Here is an 18,715-nt window from a genome sequence, read left to right as displayed (position 1 = left end):
CCTTAATGGTTCGCAAGAAAATATACAATTGGGCCACTGAAGACTTTCATTTTTTTTTCTTTTAACCAAACTCTCATATAGCGACTTTTTAAGCGGACGAAACGATAACCATGTATCAAATGTCTTGCATCGTTAAATAAATAAAAAAAAGTGTTCTTACGATGATTGTAAATGTTCATGCATGCGTTTGTGGATACAATTGCAATGAATGATTACTTTATGAACAGGTTATTATTATATCAAAGTGACTTTTTCTAGTAGATACAGTATAATGTACACAATATAACAACCTAAGAGATAGGCTGTGATTACATCTATGATACGAGTTTTGCTCGTCAATCTTTTGTGAAATAAGGTCAATAAGTGACCGAAATATGACTTTTAAATGTTAATTCTTTTACAAAACTTTTGGATAGCTTAAGTCGTAAAAACAAAATATAATACGAATCTCTGTGTTCTTTTGAAATCACACTAACCGCTGTAGAACAGTTAATTTGTTATAAGTCTAGTGTCTATAGAACACAGAGCATAAATGCATCTGAATGAAACACAATCATGAACATTTAAAAAAAAATTAGGAAGAGTTTTTTAAAAATCTCCCTAAAAGCATTTTTTTTTAAATTTTAATATGTTTATACTACATGTAAAAACTATTTTTTTTCTTTTTAAAAATATGTACAATTTAGGACGAAAATACGATTTGGAGTTCAAATATCTCGCCTAAAACTTATGAAGTAAAGAAATTAAAACAGTTATTGAAAAAAATATATTAAAAACAATGTTAAAGATTGGGAAAATTCAAAAATAGAGAAAACGTGAGGTTAAATTAATGGCATGCAAAATGCTTGCACGAAGGTAGAGAGAGAGAGAGAGAGAGAGAGAGAGAGAGAGAGAGAGAGAGAGAGAGAGAGAGAGAGAAAGAGAGAGAGAGAGTATTTAATTTACAAAACATGATGGACTCATACATGGCCGCCATAGCGCAAATGTAGAACATGTTAGCATAAATCTCTTCCGTCATTAATTTCCGTTAAATTAAGGTTAAATTAAAAAGAGAAAACGTGAGGTTAAATTAATGGCATGCAAAATGCTTGCACGAAGGTAAAGAGAGAGAGAGAGAGAGAGAGAGAGAGAGAGAGAGAGAGAGAGAGAGAGAGAGAGAATATTTAATTTACAAAACATAATGGACTCATACATGGCCGCTATAGCGCAAATGTAGAACATGTTAGCATAAATCTCTTCCGTCATTAATTTCCGTTAAATTAAGGTTAAATTAATTCGAAAAAAGAGAAAACGTGAGGTTAAATTAATTGCATGCAAAATGCTTGCACAAAGGTAGAGAGAGAGAGAGAGAGAGAGAGAGAGAGAGAGAAAGAGAGAGAGAGAGAGAATATTTAACTTACAAAACATGATGGACTCATACATGGCCGCCATAGCGCAATTGAAGAACATGTTAGCATAAATCTCTTCCATCATTAATTTCCGTGTTTTAATCATGTTTGTCAATCAACAAGGAAGCAATATTCTGATGTATAGTTTAATACATAACTATTATAAGTTATAATACTCTAACTATTGTAAGAATCGGTACGACAACAAAGTAGGTTATTTAAGCAAAAAATCATGTTTTTACAATTTAATTATATTTGTCTTGGAATTTTACTTGATTTTTTTGGTTTCTCATTTGTAAGTTTGAATATATTCGGTACGGTCTTTGTGCAATAAGTACTTTAAATATAATCAGCTGTTTAGTTGTTCTTTTTTAATTTCATATCTGCTTAATCAGTGCACTACTTATATTAAGTTCCGTTCATTTTTTTTTAAATGTGTTGAAACATACAAGATGTTAATGTATTTGACTTTTATTTTTTATCAGTCGAAAACGTTTTCAAATATTGGTATCAATTGGTTCCAAAGGTTGTTACAGCCAAGGGGTGGCATTTGGGTTAAGCTCCCATTGTTTACAAAGTGCTCCTCACGGCTCGCGCCTCTAATAGCCTCTGACAACCAAGTCCAACTCTTAGCCTGCTTATGTGGCTTGTAACAAGCCCGGCGGAGCTGCTAATAACTGATAGGAGAAGGGGCAAAGGCGAGTTATCGGGCGCCTGAAAACCAATTCTTTGGGTAGAAAATGCTCAATAGTCTTGGAGGACCGCTCATCTCAGAGAAGTAAAACTCTGATTCAAACCTCTACTGTCTTGTTGCCATACCCACATAGGGGAAAGGCTACGTGGGGGAAACACCAATATAAAAAGCCATCCAGGGTGGAAAGCAGTCTAGGAAGGAAAGTCCAAAAAATCTAACCACCTTTTCTCGAGGTCTTTAGTGGTTTGCGTAGGGCCAACAACCCAACCTAGAAAAACAAACTGTTACAGAAGCATCAACAACAAACCAAAATCAATATACCCTGGGCAAGATTGGGCCTTTTTCAAGAAGAAGAATGATGCTGTGCAACGAAAGCCGAAAGGAAGCTGCAGGGTTGATTCCCTTTCTGACACCCAGGAAAGAAGTCAGAATCGGTACTTGGAACACCAGAAAAATGTATGAAGCAGGGAGAACAAAACACGTGGCGAATGCAATTAAGCGCTACAGCATCTAGATCTGTCTTTTAGGACTGAGCGAGATCCGGTGGCTGCAGTCGGGACAGATAAGACTAAACACTGGAGAAACACTGTTGTATTTTGGAAACACGAAGAAGGGAACCCCTCGCACAGAAGGTGTAGGACTGATGCTATCCCCGGAGGCACAGAGAGCTCTTATTGATTGGGAACCTGTTAACTGCAGGTTAATAACAGCGAAGTTCAGCACATAGAATAGCAAGATCAAACTGTACATCATCCAATGCTACGCCCCCACCAACGACGCTGGTGGTGAAAAAAATATTTTTTTTACCAGCAATTGCAGACAGTCCTTGATAAAGCAGAGAAGAAAGACATGACAATACTTATGGGCAATTTCAATGCGAAGATTGGAGCCAAAAACACAATGAAGCCATGGACACTCAAGGATTCGGCCGCATGAATGAGAATGATAAGAGATTTGCTGATCTGTGCTCTCTTAGCTAGTTTCCGATAGGAGGAAGCATCTTTCCTCACAAACGGATTCAGAAGATCACATGGAGATAACTAAACCACGTAACAGAGAATCAGATCGACTACATCTGCATAAACAAGAAATTTGGTAGAGCATGTGTAACCGTTCTTGGAAGAATAAAACAAAACACCATGACGATTGTAGGGTTCTATATTATATATTCTGAGCGTTACGTCGCATTAATCATTTCACCCTAAAACAATACGTAAACCATATAAGCACACCACTATAACAACACAAACATTAGAGACATCACAAACATGTATAACATATATTTACTTATAGGTCAATTATATCACTTTACATTTAATCGCAATACACGATAAATCTGAATGTTATGTTCAATAACATTTCCAACTCTTAGAAACATCACTCTAATATGTAGATTATATGAACTCTTTTTACAATAATGAATTTCAACAGATAGTTACCAATTTATGGAACTAGGTGCATGACACTGCATATACGTAGTATCAATCAGCGGATCAGGCTCTTTATATGTATATGTATATATTTATACAATATATATAAGATCTTGTCTACTATACAATTAAATATATAAGACATATACTGCTCACTGATATTTACATTGTACTGAATTCAAAACATTCACTCTACACACTCATACTTAAATATTAACTTTATTTATTTATTTTAATTTTTAACCTATAAAAGTTAAGAATTGTATTTATTTAAAGAATTATGTTTTAAAAAGAATAACTTACATGTCTGAGTCGGTATGCTTTGTCTCAGTCTAAAACACACCTGACTGGCTGGAAGTCTTGGTTACAATTAAAGAATTACAGAACCAGAATACAAAAGAATATCTCCCGCCAAACTCTATCAGTAGTGACCAATACTGACCAATCACAAACCATAAATATAAAAAATACCTATCTTCAAATGGAATAATCCAATCCACTGAAATAAATAACCTAAACGGACTTACCATTATTTATGATAGGGGTACGGTGTTTAAGTTTACACACACTTGTTAGTATTAGTGAAGCGCAAAGAGTGAAAGATGGAAAAAATGAATAAATACTGCTAACTAATGCTAAAAATAAACCTAAGTCAAACTATCACACATGGAAGGATGTCAGAGTGATGAGAGGAGCAGATATTCCATCAGACCACCATCTACTGATGATAGCAGTTAGACTCCGCCTCAATAAGTTCAGTAACACAACAAACAAGATGAAAAAGTACAATGTCAGTCTCATCAAGACTAAGGTATTGAGGACAGCATTCCACCTCAGCTTGTCTAACAGATTCCGACCATTACAAGATCAACTAGAAAGCACTGATACCAACATCGCAACTCAGTGGGAGCATATCAGCGAGATGTTGTGTGTTACATGTGAAGAAGTCCTTGGAAGAAAAAAGACTCAGCACAAAGAGTGGATATATGCAGACACTATAAAGAAGTTAGATTTAAGGAGGGAAAATAAAGCGGCACTGAACAACAGCCGGTCAAGGGCAGCAAAAGCAAAAGCGCAGGAGGAATACACAGCTACAAACAAAAAAGTAAAGAAAAAGCATCAGGAAAGATAGACGTGATCATATTGATAATCTAGCCAAACAAGCTGAAGAGGCAGCAGGACAGGGACTCTTGAGGGAACTATACATGGTCACCAAGAAGATAATATCAACATTTTGTATTAAATATCTTTATTTTTTGAAGGTTTTTTCAACAAATTTGGAGTTGCTGTTTATAAAAATTATTGATATGTAGAAATCTTGCTTATTTCACCATTCTGTTAGGTCACCCACATGATATTAAGACAAAACTACTCAGATATCTCTATTAATCTCGTCAGCAACTTGTGCATTTCGTTACAAATACCTCCATTTTAACAGTTTAGTTCATATACCCCAAGAAGCTGTATATATAAATTGAAGATATCTAAAAGTGTGGTTAATGTGAACATCAATAAGGTCACCTACATATTATGACAAAATTATTCAGATATCTCTGTAATTTTGTCAACTACTTTTACATTTTGTTACAAGTACCTTTCTTTTTTTAGGGTTTTGACAAAATACCCCAGGTAGCTGTATATAGATTGAAGATATCTACAAGTGTGGTTAATTAGAAAATATAAGGTCACCTACATAATATTATGACACAATTATTCCGATATCTCATTATATCTCGTCATCTACTAGTGCATTTTGTTACAAACATCTTTTTTTAGGGTGTTGTCAACAAATCTCATTAAGCTGTGCATAAAAATTGATAATATGTACCAGTCTTGCTTATTTTACCATTTTGTTAGGTCACACACATAATATTACGGCAAAACTAATTAGATATATTTATTCATCTCGTCATTTCGTTAGAAATACCTACATTTTTAACAGATTCATAACAGTTCATATACCTCAAGTAGCTGTATGTATAGATTGAAGATACATACAGGTGTGGGTAATTTTAACATTCTTTAGGGTCACCTACATGATATTATGACACAATTACTCAGATATCTCTTATGTCGTCAGCTACTAGTACGATTTTTTTTTTTTTTTTACAAATTTCTTAATTTTTTTTAGCCTTTTTTTAACATATCTCAAAAAGCTGTATATATAAATTGACGATATGTACCAATCTTGCTTATTTCAACATTCTGTCTGGTCATACACATGATATTATGACACAATTACTCAGATATATCCCTTTATGTCGTCAGCTACCGGTGCATTTACATGTAGTTACAAATATCTTTATTTTTTAGGGTTTTGTCAGCATATCCCAAGTACAGACCTAACAAAAAGTAAACACCAACTAAACCTCGGGTTTACTTTCTGGGTTAACTCTGGGTTTAGTCCGGGTTTACTAGAGTGGACCCAGAGTAAACACAAAGTTAACCCAGAGTGAACACAGAGAGTAAACCTGGTAAGAAGAATACGCCTAAAAGCAGACGCTATCTCTGTATTCGGAATACACAAAGGGGCAGGAATTACAGGCAGTAGGATAACATGATTAAAGACGGTCTGCTTTACACTTCAGTGCGTACAGTTGACCTTAAAAGCAATTTCCAAGTAAACTCAAAGTAAACCCTGAGTAAACCCAAAGTAAACCCCGAAAGGATCCAAATTTTCAAAACGTAAACCCCGAATAAACCCCAAAAGTATTTGCGGGGTTTAGGCGGGGTTTCCTCTGGTATTAGGATGGGTCTGATCGATACTGTAGCTTTAATATCGATTGAATTTACCCATAGGTGTGGTTAATGTGAACATTCTAATAGGTCACCTACATGTTATAATGACAAAATTACTCAGATATATCTCTATAAACCTCGTCAGCTGTGCATTTCGTTAGAAATACCTCCATTTTTAAAAAAAATTTCCATACACTTTAAGTAGCTGTACAAATAGATTGAAATGGCTACAAGCGTTGTCAATGTTAAAATTCTATCAGGCCATCTACATGATATTACGACACAGTTACTCAGATATCTCTTTAAATCTAATTTAAAGCCAGTTACTATTAGCCAGTAACTAGTAGCCAATTCTTATTTCATCTTGTAGCCTGTTACTAGGAGCTGGATTTTCTGACTCCTCTTAAGAGATATATCTGAGAAATTGTATCGTAATATTTATGTGGGTTACCTCATAAAATGTTGCAATTAAAAACAAGTGTAGATATCTTCAATCTTTAAAGATAGCTACTTAAGGGAAAAGGAACTAAACTGTTAAAAATGGAGGTATTGGTAACGCAATGCACAACTAGCTGACATTATTAAGAGAGATATCTGGTTAGTTGTGCCGTAATATCATGTCAACGAATGTTTAAATAAGCAAGACTAGTACATATCATCAATCTATATATACAGTTACTTGAGATGTGTTGACAAAACCCTAAAAAATAAAGATATTTGTAACAAAATGTACTAGTGGCTCCCGAGATTTAAAGAGATATCTGAGTAATTGTGTCATAATATCATGTAGGTGACCTTATAGAATGTTCAAATTGACCACATTTGTAGATATCTTCAATTTATATATACAGCCACTTAAGATATATTGGCAAAACCGCCAAAAAATAGATATTTGTAACAAAATGTACTACAAGCTGACCACATAAAGAGAGATAACTGAGTAATTGTGTCGTAATATTATGTGGATGAGTTGACAGAATGTTGATATTAGTCAGACTGGCATTTATCTTCAATCTCTAATACAGCTGCTTGAGAAATATTGACAAAACTGCCAAAAAATAAAGATATTTTTAACAAAATGCAATAGTGCCTGACTACAAAAAGACAGATATCTGAGTAATTGTGTCGTAATATTATGTGGATGACTTGAAGGAAAATTAATATAAGCATGTTTGGCATATATCTTCAATTTGTATATACAGTTACTTGAAATATATTGACAAAACCGCCAAAAAATAAAGATATTTGTAACAAAAAGCACTAGTAGCTGACTACATAAAGAAAGATATCTGAGTAATTGTGTCGTAATATTATGTGGATGACTTGAAGGAATGTTAATATTAACAACCCTTGAAAATGTCTTTAATCTTCATGTACGGCTACTTGAGTTGCATGAACAAAGAACAAGGTACACTTAGTATATCATTTTGGCCTATAAAAATCATAAAAAATGAAGCAGCAGCTAAACTGTCATCATCCCCCGAAGTTAATTTTGGACAACCCCCGTGCTTGAAACATGCATGGGAAATGGCGCCAAAACGTCACATATCCAAATTATAAATTCCAAACTTAACCCGGATTTCACTTTTTGGCAAAAAACTACGAATTTATACACACGTATGTAAATATTTTGATATGTGCACAGGCAACGCGATAGATAATACTTGTATATGTCAAAGCTATTGCAATGACAAGTCGAAAAAAACATATTTCGTAAATCGCGTTCGCTGTGCTCATAGTGAAATTTAAACTTTTGTCATTTCCGGAACAAGTCCCATGGCTTACATTTTTAATGAAAAATCGCCAAGTTATGTACCATTGGATCTACAATCGCTGCATTTCAAGTACAAATGTAGCAGTAATCCAAATTTTAAAAATATAACGTTATTTGATTAAATAAATGCAAAATCGTAATCATTGTAATTCGGAATTTTTAATTTCGTTCGGCGGTTTCTGTCGTAGCGTACCAGACGACAAGTTCGACAATCGCAATGAATAGATTAAATGAATAATGGTGTAGTGATTGAAGGAACTATACGATACGTAGACATATTCAACGCAACTGGTGTACCACAGTGGGATTGTATTAGGTAAGGATTGATTGGCGATCTTGTGAAAAAAATGAAAGCAACAAAATGCATGTTAATACGAGATTCCTCTGACTTGGAACCCTGACCAGACGCCGCTAATTTTTTGGCGTGTGTTGTGGAGATAGGGATTAAAACAAACAAACTAGTTGCCACTGTATAAAGATATGTCATTTTTCATGTCCCTTTCACCAGAGATATAGATAACATCTTCGCTTTCACGTAAAAGGCCTATCTGATTTTGGAAATATGATAAAAATATTTTTTTTCTGTAGGCCCAGTGATGCTATTTTTTATTGAATACATGAATATATTCATGCAAAACTATCAGGAGTGAAAGCACGTATTAAGCATATGTGGCATGTTTCTGCTAGGCATAAGGGAAACTGCCCAACCACATATGCAGTAGCCAAATCAAGACTATTACATGTAACTTTGACCAGAATTTGCAATATGACAATCTACAGATGCGTACTATCGATATTAATACTACAGTTACCGCATGATTGTGAGGGAGATACAGAGATTTTTTTATCCAGGGAAAATCATATTTCTAAAGGGCAATGCCCAAGGGAAATATGGTTTTCCCTGGATGAATGAATCTTTGTATCTCCTGAATGTTCATGCATTTTTATACCAAACAACAGGTGATGGTTCTGAACGGTTTTTTTTTGGAAAGCAATAACTTGGTAAATGTTACATGTAACTGGTTCCTTTCTGTTAGTTTTCTGATATAAAAGGTATTTGTAGCGATTTTTAAAAAATAATTTTTCACGTTTGATTCCATCGTATGCATGCTCATCCTCAGGATTTTTCATAGGTATAGAATAAAAAAATCAAAATAAAAAAAATTGTTATCTTCACTTTTGCCACATATAATCTATAATTACAATATAATCACATTTTAACTGAAAATGTAAATGCTAATAAATATGAACAGATGTTTGAAGCCATGTAAGTAATAATACATTTTTCTACATTCTACAGAAATCAGATGTTCATGTTTGTGGAACTTTGCCAGTGTTCAGAGATCAAATTAAGTTTATTTCCATAGTGATGATGAAGAAATAGCAATTAACAGAGGTACGATAAAATATTAATAATTTAATACCTGCAATCCTTGCAAGATTTGATTGTGATGTTTAGGTTCCTCCATGCAGCTTGATAAATGTTAATAAAGCAACATAAACCAATGTATAATCATAATGCAAAGATATGGTCTATTCTAATACGCGTACAACTTAATAATGAAAGAAAAAATCATTTTTGGAGGGGGGGATATGAAATTTAAAAATTTTGCGCAAGTCAATGAAAATATTAGTTCCTGCTGAACTAGAACCCAATATCTTGGGGTCCAAAGGATTGGCAGTCGGATGACTAATCTTTGGAACTGTCAAGGAATACACTTGAACCGATTGATATTTTATTTAGAACAATATGTTGAATTTGCATGTTGAATGCACTTCTAAAAAAGTACGGGTCACTGGGTGTGGAGTAACCTTAAAGATATTAAATTGAATTTCTTTAAAAAATTTCTACAGAAAGTTCTTTCATCATTACAGATATTAAATGTACATCTGTCATAATGTAGCATTATTATACTTGTACAATAATGTGACTGTGTGTGTTTAATGACTTTTTAATATATTTTTAGAATGCCTAAGTTCTACCCCTGCTTGCTGTGCTCCAAAAGAACATCACAACAGGACAGATACAGGATAAAGAAGGAGCATGCAGACTTCATCAAGAGAAGACTCCGTATGGATATTTCTGATGACAGCATGCTGTGTAGAAAATGTCGTCACATGTGTGAAACAAAATCGACAAGAGATTCTATTTGCAACAGCCCTGAGCCAAACAAAATACAGAAAACATTATCAAAGCAGAGTATGAAGAGCCCTCCTTCAGTAACACTGTCCATTCCAGGTACTTCTACAAGTCATGCTAACTGTGTAATATGTAAAAAGCCAGGGCCAAAGCTTGTTGTTGTTCCTGAAAACACTCGTGTAAATGTATTCATCCAAAAAGAAACATTTGTTCCACCTGGTTCTAGATGCTGTCCTAAACATATATCTGATGGAGATCTCAACACTGAGGCATTGCATCTGTTGAAACAAACAAGTTCTGTCTCCAATGTCAACAGGACCACTATTGTTGGAGTTTTAAAACAAACCAGGGAGGTAGCAATCCAAAATCAGAACAAGAGACTGAATTTTGATGATCCACATGGAATGGAAAATGAAGATTACTACAATCTAACAGGTGTTACAAAGGATCAGTTTGATGAATTGATGACGTATTTGGTGGAGACCAACTTAAGATCATCCAAGAACAGAAGTACTAGAACATGTGTAGCATTATTGTTGACGAAACTTAGATGTGGTTTAAGTAATCAACTACTTGGAACCTTATTTGGAATGAAAAAATGGCAGGTATGGACATGTTAAGTGAGACACTACATTTAAGATTTCTAATTATTTTATCATACATAAAAAATAAAAACTCGTACGTGATTGAATGTACATTAATTGAAATTGGGTTTTCTATTTCCAGGTTAGACGTGCTGTTATATCTGCGAAAAATGCTTTGATGGAAGATTTTGTGCCAAAGCATTTGGGGTTCTCTCACATATCAAGGGAGGATGTCATTCATCACCATACTCGTCCCCTTGCCAAAGAACTTCTATGCAGCATGTCAGATAATCCAGTCATTCTTGTACTCGATGGGACTTATATATACCTCCAAAAAAGCGGAAACTTTTCTTTCTCACGTCGTTCCTACAGCACTCACAAACACCGGCCATTAGTTAAACCTATGATGATTGTATCAACTTCTGGATATATAATTTCTGTATTAGGTCCCTATCTGGCAGATTCCAAAAATTCTGATGCAAAGATTTTAAGTCACATGATCCAGACAAATGTAGAGGACATTAGGAAATGGGTAGAAGAAGACGATATTTTTATTGTCGACAGAGGTTTCAGAGACGCAGAAGCTTTGCTAGATGACTTGGGGATACATGTTGAAATGCCATCCTTTCTGACTCGTCATTCAAAGCAACACTTAACAGAAGAAGCCAATACAACCAGATTTGTGACCAAGGTACTTGTATAATATAACATGCTACAATATAATATTGATTCAATCTGTTTATTTTGTTGCAGGTCACTTTTTTTAAATTTTAAGCTTAAAATGTTATCTCTGTGTTTTAGTACTGTTAGTATCATATACATGTGCAGATGTGTTGTGAATCCGAAGATAAAGATATAACAAACTTTTCCTTTTATGTACATTGCACTACAGTAAAACTCATGTTTATATCAAACACACATATAGGGATTTCTTGGATATAACGAGGTTTTTATTTGAGTCCCCAGCACTTATTTTTTTTAAAAATTGTTATACGTATATTACGATTAACGGATATAACAGAGTGAATTTGTTGCCCCTACGATTTCGTTATAACCGAGTGTTACTGTATATTTAACTTGCATGCATGTGTAATATATATACATATTCATAGTATGTGTTGTGTGTTACAGCTTAGATGGGTTGTCGAGTCAGTGAATGGCAGGCTCAAGACATGGAATTATTTGAGCAGGACCATCCCCAATACACAGATACCACATATTGGCGATTATGTCCGCATAGTAAGTGCAATCTGCAACAAGTTTAGACCAGACTTGAGCACTGGAATTGAGGAGGAAGATGTTGCCATGGCTGCAAAAATGCGATTTCTTGCAAACGGAGTGAATGAGTTAAAGGATTATGTTGAGACATGTGGTGAGCATCATCTTTTATTTTGATTATGTTTTCTCACAAGGTTGTGGCAGAATTTTCAATTATAAAAATTGGTTGAGAATAAATTGAACGTCCATTTGAAAATAATATTTCTAAGGTTTAGAGAAGCGGAGCATGAGATGGAAGAAGATGGACTCCGGTGATGTAGTCTTCCCTCATTTGACAGAGGAGGAAATACGCCAGTTAACCTTGGGTGTGTACCAAATAAGATTGGCAAAGTCATATGCATATGAACATTTTATGGAAGGAAGGTATGAAATTTTCATCAGTGATGACTTTGATGGAATCCTCTGTGCCAAGATTCAAAGTAGACACATTTCCGCAAAGAAATACTTACTTTGGATAAGACATGATGATATCAGTATCAAATCTTGGTTTTGCAAATGTAAAGTTGGTACAAGAGTTGTGGGCATGTGTGCTCATATTACCAGTGTGATTTGGTTCTTGGGTCTTGCTCGTCATGAGGAAAGTGGTGTCTGTGGTGTGCGCGATTGGTGTAGTTCTGTTGAGGATGCTGCTGCACTCCCAATTGATGAATCAGAAAGTGAGGAAGAAAATGAAGAAAGATGTTCCATAACAGAAGAGGAGTGAATTTCAAAGTGACTCATCAGTCAATAAATGCATAATAATTTCAAACTTTTCAGAACTATTGTCTAACATTACATGTAATCTATCTATAGGCAATTTCTAGTACAGGCATTGTGAATTGAAATGATCGGCCTTTCTGTTCTTTTTTGATTGATTTACAATGTATTGTTCTGTTATTTAAAGTTTATTGTCAAAATTTAATCAGTTTTTAAGTTTAAATTATGTACAGTAAAAAGGCAACTATAGATGATAATGATAAATGTACAAAACATGTTTGATAGAATTTTTCTGAAATTTAGTGTATAAAATTATATCTGTAAAAATTTGTGATGATTACAAAGTACCTGAATGTGTAGATTGCTGTTGCGAGTTCATACTTAAATGCAAGTATATTGTTGATTGATTTATTTCTACAATTATTTTGATTGCAATTTAAGATCTTAAACAAATCATTTTATGACAAAGTTGCAATATCAAATGATTTATTGTATGAATATTGACAACCATTACATAAAACCATATATGTGTAAAATAAGGATGTCAGAATCACATTGTCTAGAAGCGTATTTAGTAATGACATGCTCTCTGATTTCTAGCTGTATAAAGTATAATGGACGTGCTTTTCAATAGTTGATACTGTATGTATACAAAAAGTATTTTCAAACACTGTATACATTTTGTTCATAATTGTGTCTCATTGTCTGGTATTGAAGAAATGCAATATTGGGATCACCTCATTTTCTGTTACCCCACTATTTATATGCTAGTCTGTCTTTTAACTTGTGAAGTATACTACTCTCATAAATACATAGCTTATCTTTACTATAAAATTATAGATATTTTAGAGTTAAATATTTTCAAAACAATTCATATCAATATTACCTTTTTTTGGGCATTGTACCACTGTATTTGAGATCAAACTGTAAAAATGAACAATGTGTTATACTTTGAAAAAAATATTTTAATTAAACCTCCATGGAGTCCAGAACACTATCAATTTATTTTAGTTTTGTTTTATTGTGATTACAATCATTGCATGTAATAATTCAAACCAATACTTCACACCAGCTTCCATTGAATATTATTGACAAATGTTAAGTAATAGGAAATTTTGTATTTAAGTGCATAAAGGTCAAATATGATGTGTATACATACAAGTGTTTCTCTTTTTAATTTAACAATAATTATATACCGGTATAAGGTCTTTGATACAAATACAGAACTGTTCATGGGATACTTTTATCAATGCAAATATAAGCCAACTCGTCAAATAAAGTACATTGATCTGTCCTAAGTTCTCTTGTAAAATGCGCCATGGATTTGGTGAGGACTTCAGCAGACATTAACAACTAAGGAAATTGCAATATTTGCAAGCAAATGTTATATAATCATACAATGTATAAATATTTAAAAAAAACCCATCTATTTCAAGTTTTTAAAAGTCAAAGGAATCAATATACAACTCTTGATTATGGTCCTTTTTTACCCCCCCCCCCCCCACACTTTGGACTGTGAATAGTTAACTCCTTGGGTAGCCAAATGAAAACATGTACAGTTTTATATTGTAGTTAAAACTGCACAATTGTGTAATGTGCACCCAGGTATCAATTTATTAAAAAGTTTTTAATTTAATTTATTTCGTTGAATATTTGAGAAGAAAGCGAATTTTATTGCCATTTAGGGCATTAACGTTACATAACGTCATAATTTTGCATGTCATCTTTCTTTCCGGGTATCTCAAAAACTATTAGTGATACAAAGATAATATTACTATATATAGAAAGCCCATGTCCTAGAGAGTATTTGGACCAAAATTTTTTAACCTCTGAATATAGGCCAAATATGGCCCTAAGTGTACCTTGTTCTTTTCTTACTATTTAAAAACAGATAAAGTGAAACGAAATGCACTGGTAGCTGACAACATTAAGAGAGATATCTGAGTAATTTTGTTGTAATATGAAGAGGATGGCATGATAGATTGTTATAATTAATAACACTTTTTTGATATTTTCAATCTATAAGGACAGCTACTTGAGTCAACTAGACAATATTGTCTAAAATAGAGATATTTTAAACAAAATGCACCAATTACCGATGAGAGTATGAGAGGAATATGAGAAAATGATAATTAAGTGCAATGTACATATTAAGAACACAGAGAGAAATTCTAGGTATGTTTTCTCACTTGGACAGTAGCTAGAAACTAGAAGCCAAGTTTCTTTCATCTCGTAGCCAGTTACTAGTACCTAGATTTTCTTACTTCTCGTAGCCAGTTACTAGTAGCCAGTTACTAGTAGCCAACTTTTATTTAATCTCGTAGGCAGTTAATAGTAACTAGCTTTTCTTACTTCTCGTAGCTAGTTACTAGTAGCCAGTTACTACTTTACCTATCTACTAAAAATATCGTATTTGTGATAAGGTAAGGTAAGGTTGATTGATAATGATTTTAGTTAAAAACATTTGCTTCATTGTTTGTTTCGTCTGGACTGTCATATATACAATATAATTAACTCACAATGTATCTGTTTTAATGTCCTTCGAATTCATACCTGCGTGAACATTTTTTTAAGAGTATGACAATGTCAAAATAAATGCTGTTCAATGGCGTCTTTTTTCTAGAACTGTTTGAAGCTGTTAAACAGCTGTAAGATTTATACGTGACCCGGACAACTGCAGTTTTTTAAGCTATGCAAAGACATTGCTGCAAGACGGTATGTTTATAGTCAAAGTTTGTGTCATAATATTTATGTAGTTAAATACTTGTTATCATGCTTTTTACCCAAGAAATCGAACATCACTTGCAAGAATTTCTTGTCTAAAAAACGCATCATTCTTTTATATAAAAAAAATCTTAATATTTGAGGTTTACTTATAAATGTGTGAACCAAGTATACAAGTTTTAAAAATGTCTTGTCGCAGAGAAGCAATATTATTTCGATTGGTGAAATGGAGCAGTAGAAAAGTATTAAAAGATGTTACAGCCGTATTCAATGTTGTACATTTACCCGGTGATAGAGTCTGACAACACCCAAAGCTTTATACCCCATCGGTGGGCTTTCTTGTTGGAAATATACTGCTTTAACTGATGCCTGCTTTTAAATCCAACTATGCGTTCGTCTACACGGACATCTTGATTTAGACTTGAAAGAACATAATAATAAAAACAGGAAATATTTACAAAAAAGTAACCAAGGCTACACAGGTATTGACTATAAATATTATTTATTTAGAATTATGTGGCAAACATTAATAGAGGCAAGAGAAAATTACCAGTTTAATGATCCGCAAAATGTCATTTTTTGACAATTATCCAAATATAAGACGTTGTTTTTCTTTCTTTGTTGAACGTGTACGAAGTACATGTGTTTGCAGTGTAGTTCTCAAGAAGGTTTTTTTCATCAATTAAAATGATGATAAAATAATAATAAAAGCAACAACATTTTGCTCGGAGAGATATTTTTTAGCTGGTTGCTCTAAAAAGTTTTATTTTTTCATTTATCAATTTCATTGTTAGTGTCGTTTGCCAATGCTCGTGTAGGGTTTCCTCGTTTCAAAACAAATGGGCGTGACTTATGTAACAATTGACATTCGATACATAGTTTAGAATATTCCATTCAAACGTAAAATTTTACAACTTCAATGCGCTTCATTGTATATTAATTCTATTCGTAGATTTATATTTCACAATGACAAATAAACCAAATTGAATAAAATTATTTTTAAAAAATATATATATTTACAGAGTTTTGTAAGGGATTCTAATTTGTGGTGGAAGGTTTTCAAGACGAAAATAGACAATTTTCATAACTCAATAGTTTAGAGTACTGTTTCTTTAGCCTTCTAATTTTCGGCGCAGACTTAACTTCCAGATAGTTTGTGTTTTTGATATATTCATGTTGTTCTGAAAAACATATCGGAACAACGTTTCGATATTTCTATCAATATATATTGGCATATATAGCTTATATTTCATAAAAGTCAAGAAAAATTACCTTATTTCATGCCAAATCTACTTTTTTTATATGAGACATTAAATGTATCTCTTTTTGTAAGCAAAGTTTGGAAAAGATGGTATTACTATTATTTTTTTATTTGCGTAATAATTTGATCACTCCAAAATTTTGTAACAATCTTTACATTGTATTCATTATGCACTGGTATTTGAAACCATCAGTAAAGCAATGTCCTGAAACTTTGACTTTGATATTACTTTTATAGTAACTACATGTGTTTAACTTCATACTGTATTGAAAGCATGACTAAATGATAGTTCAAACTATCATTATTTGTTTGAATTCTCGAGAAAATCAATTTCTATGCCAAATTTTAGCAATAATTTCAGGAAAATTATCATTTCTGTTTAGGGCTCGATATTTCCAAACAATGGCATGTGAAATAGATCACAAATAAAATAAATGAAAATAATTCGCAATCTTGATACCCAAGATGTTTTCGGATGATTGACATTACTAGTATTTCAGATGCCAACCTCCTTATTACATTTAATGGGGATAAAAATTGCCCATTAAAAAACAAGCGTGATATACGTGTCCAAATATTATAATAATCCAGTTTATTTAAACAAGTCTAGAACTATCAAATCCCTACTCATTTAAGGTTTCAAAATCCTGTAAATGAACTTTTTAACATAAAAAGCATCAACCATATTGTTTCATTTTATGTATGTGTAAGGGGTTAACTTTGATATTTGTATTTTTTCTTCTGAAATCTTCAAATCAGTTTAAGGTGACACACATTTAACTTCATTAATGAAAATGAGATCTACTATTCCATGTCTTGCAAATCATTTATAAAAATGCAATATTGTCATTCAGTTGTTGTCAGTAAGCTACATTACACTATGCTTAGGTTGAATAATTAATAATTGATGATGAATAAATATTTTACCCTTTAGGTATATTAATGTAAACGTTAGATTTGTTCCAGGTAATGAATTGTTAATAAATACAAAAAAGTTATAACCAAGACAATCAGCCAATAAACGCCGGGAAAAAGACAAAATGCACGTTGATTGCCAAGGGGATACTGAACAAGATCCATCAATAATGACGTAAATAGTTTGGATGAAGTATTTAAAAGAAAAACAATAAATATTAATTATGTAAACAGTCCAACTCAAGTTGATGAAAGCCATGAAATCTGCTTATTCAAAAAATCAGTAACGATATAGCAGACAAATTTGTTTAAATGTAATTTAAAATTTGCTAAATACCTTTGTATAGTAAATAATCACTGTCTCAAAATTTTTAGGGAATGTAAAATAAGATAAGGAGTAACCATAAAATCAATCAAGCCACTACGAATAGTTTTTAATACATAATATGATACCACTTTTCAAATGAATTAAATAAATCATTGATTTATGAACTTCATGGTATGCTACTATAAATGCTGGGGGTTCTCTACCGCGATAAGATGCAGAACACGCTTGATCGTAATGGTTGTCAATTGTGTCGTGTTTTTCTTCCTCAGGTAGATGATTGTAAACATCCCCCATAGGATGTTCAATTCTGTGTTTCTAGTCATAGAACAGTATATTGGACATCCCTCTTGGCAGGTGATTGGTGATACGTTTACGACTTTCTTCTATTTTAAAAGAAAGAAAAATGTTTGTAGAATGGTTTTGTCTAAATGCATTTTATCTGTATTAAGTCCCCGATTGCTATTTTAAATTTACAAAAAAGTCCTCATTCATTCTTATTATATTATTTCTGTTTACCACATCAAATTATGAATCATTTATTTAAAATTGTTTGTATATTATACTACCGTTTTATCGTTTTTCTGGAAAACGTTGTTAACCTCATGCTCAACAACTTTTGCAAAACTGTATAATATTTCATTTGCAAACAAAACGATTGGTTCTTCTCTTTGAAAAAGAAATGTTTGTACAAATGCATTATACTTAAATAAACAAACACTTATCTAAAGTAGACGAAACTTGAAACTTCTTACCTTTTTTTCATT

At 32.9% G+C, this 18,715-nt stretch overlaps 1 protein-coding gene across 1 annotated transcript; it reads left to right on the top strand.

Annotated features, from left to right (window-relative positions):
• The first annotated feature begins 7,735 nt into the window (after nucleotides 1-7,735).
• LOC128157732 (uncharacterized) lies at nucleotides 7,736-14,216 on the top strand. The gene is made up of 6 exons (XM_052820334.1): nucleotides 7,736-8,341; nucleotides 9,326-9,421; nucleotides 9,993-10,770; nucleotides 10,892-11,440; nucleotides 11,881-12,121; nucleotides 12,237-14,216. Exons 3-6 carry the CDS (start codon nucleotides 9,994-9,996, stop codon nucleotides 12,728-12,730), a joined length of 2,061 nt encoding a protein of 686 aa, XP_052676294.1. The 5' UTR covers nucleotides 7,736-8,341; nucleotides 9,326-9,421; nucleotide 9,993; the 3' UTR covers nucleotides 12,731-14,216.
• Nucleotides 14,217-18,715: the final 4,499 nt, after the last annotated feature.

The sequence above is a fragment of the Crassostrea angulata genome, chromosome 8, assembly GCF_025612915.1.
Source record: "Crassostrea angulata isolate pt1a10 chromosome 8, ASM2561291v2, whole genome shotgun sequence".
NCBI classification, from domain to species: Eukaryota; Metazoa; Mollusca; class Bivalvia; order Ostreida; family Ostreidae; genus Magallana; species Magallana angulata.
This window is presented reverse-complemented; position numbering and strand designations above follow the sequence as displayed.

Coding starts and splice junctions, on each gene's coding strand:
- LOC128157732 (XM_052820334.1), top strand. CDS start 9,994: ATGCCTAAGTTCTACCCCTGCTTGCTGTGCTCCAAAAGAACATCACAA. Junction 10,771..10,891: donor TTGGAATGAAAAAATGGCAG/GTATGGACATGT, acceptor TTCTATTTCCAG/GTTAGACGTGCTGTTATATC. Junction 11,441..11,880: donor CAACCAGATTTGTGACCAAG/GTACTTGTATAA, acceptor TGTGTGTTACAG/CTTAGATGGGTTGTCGAGTC.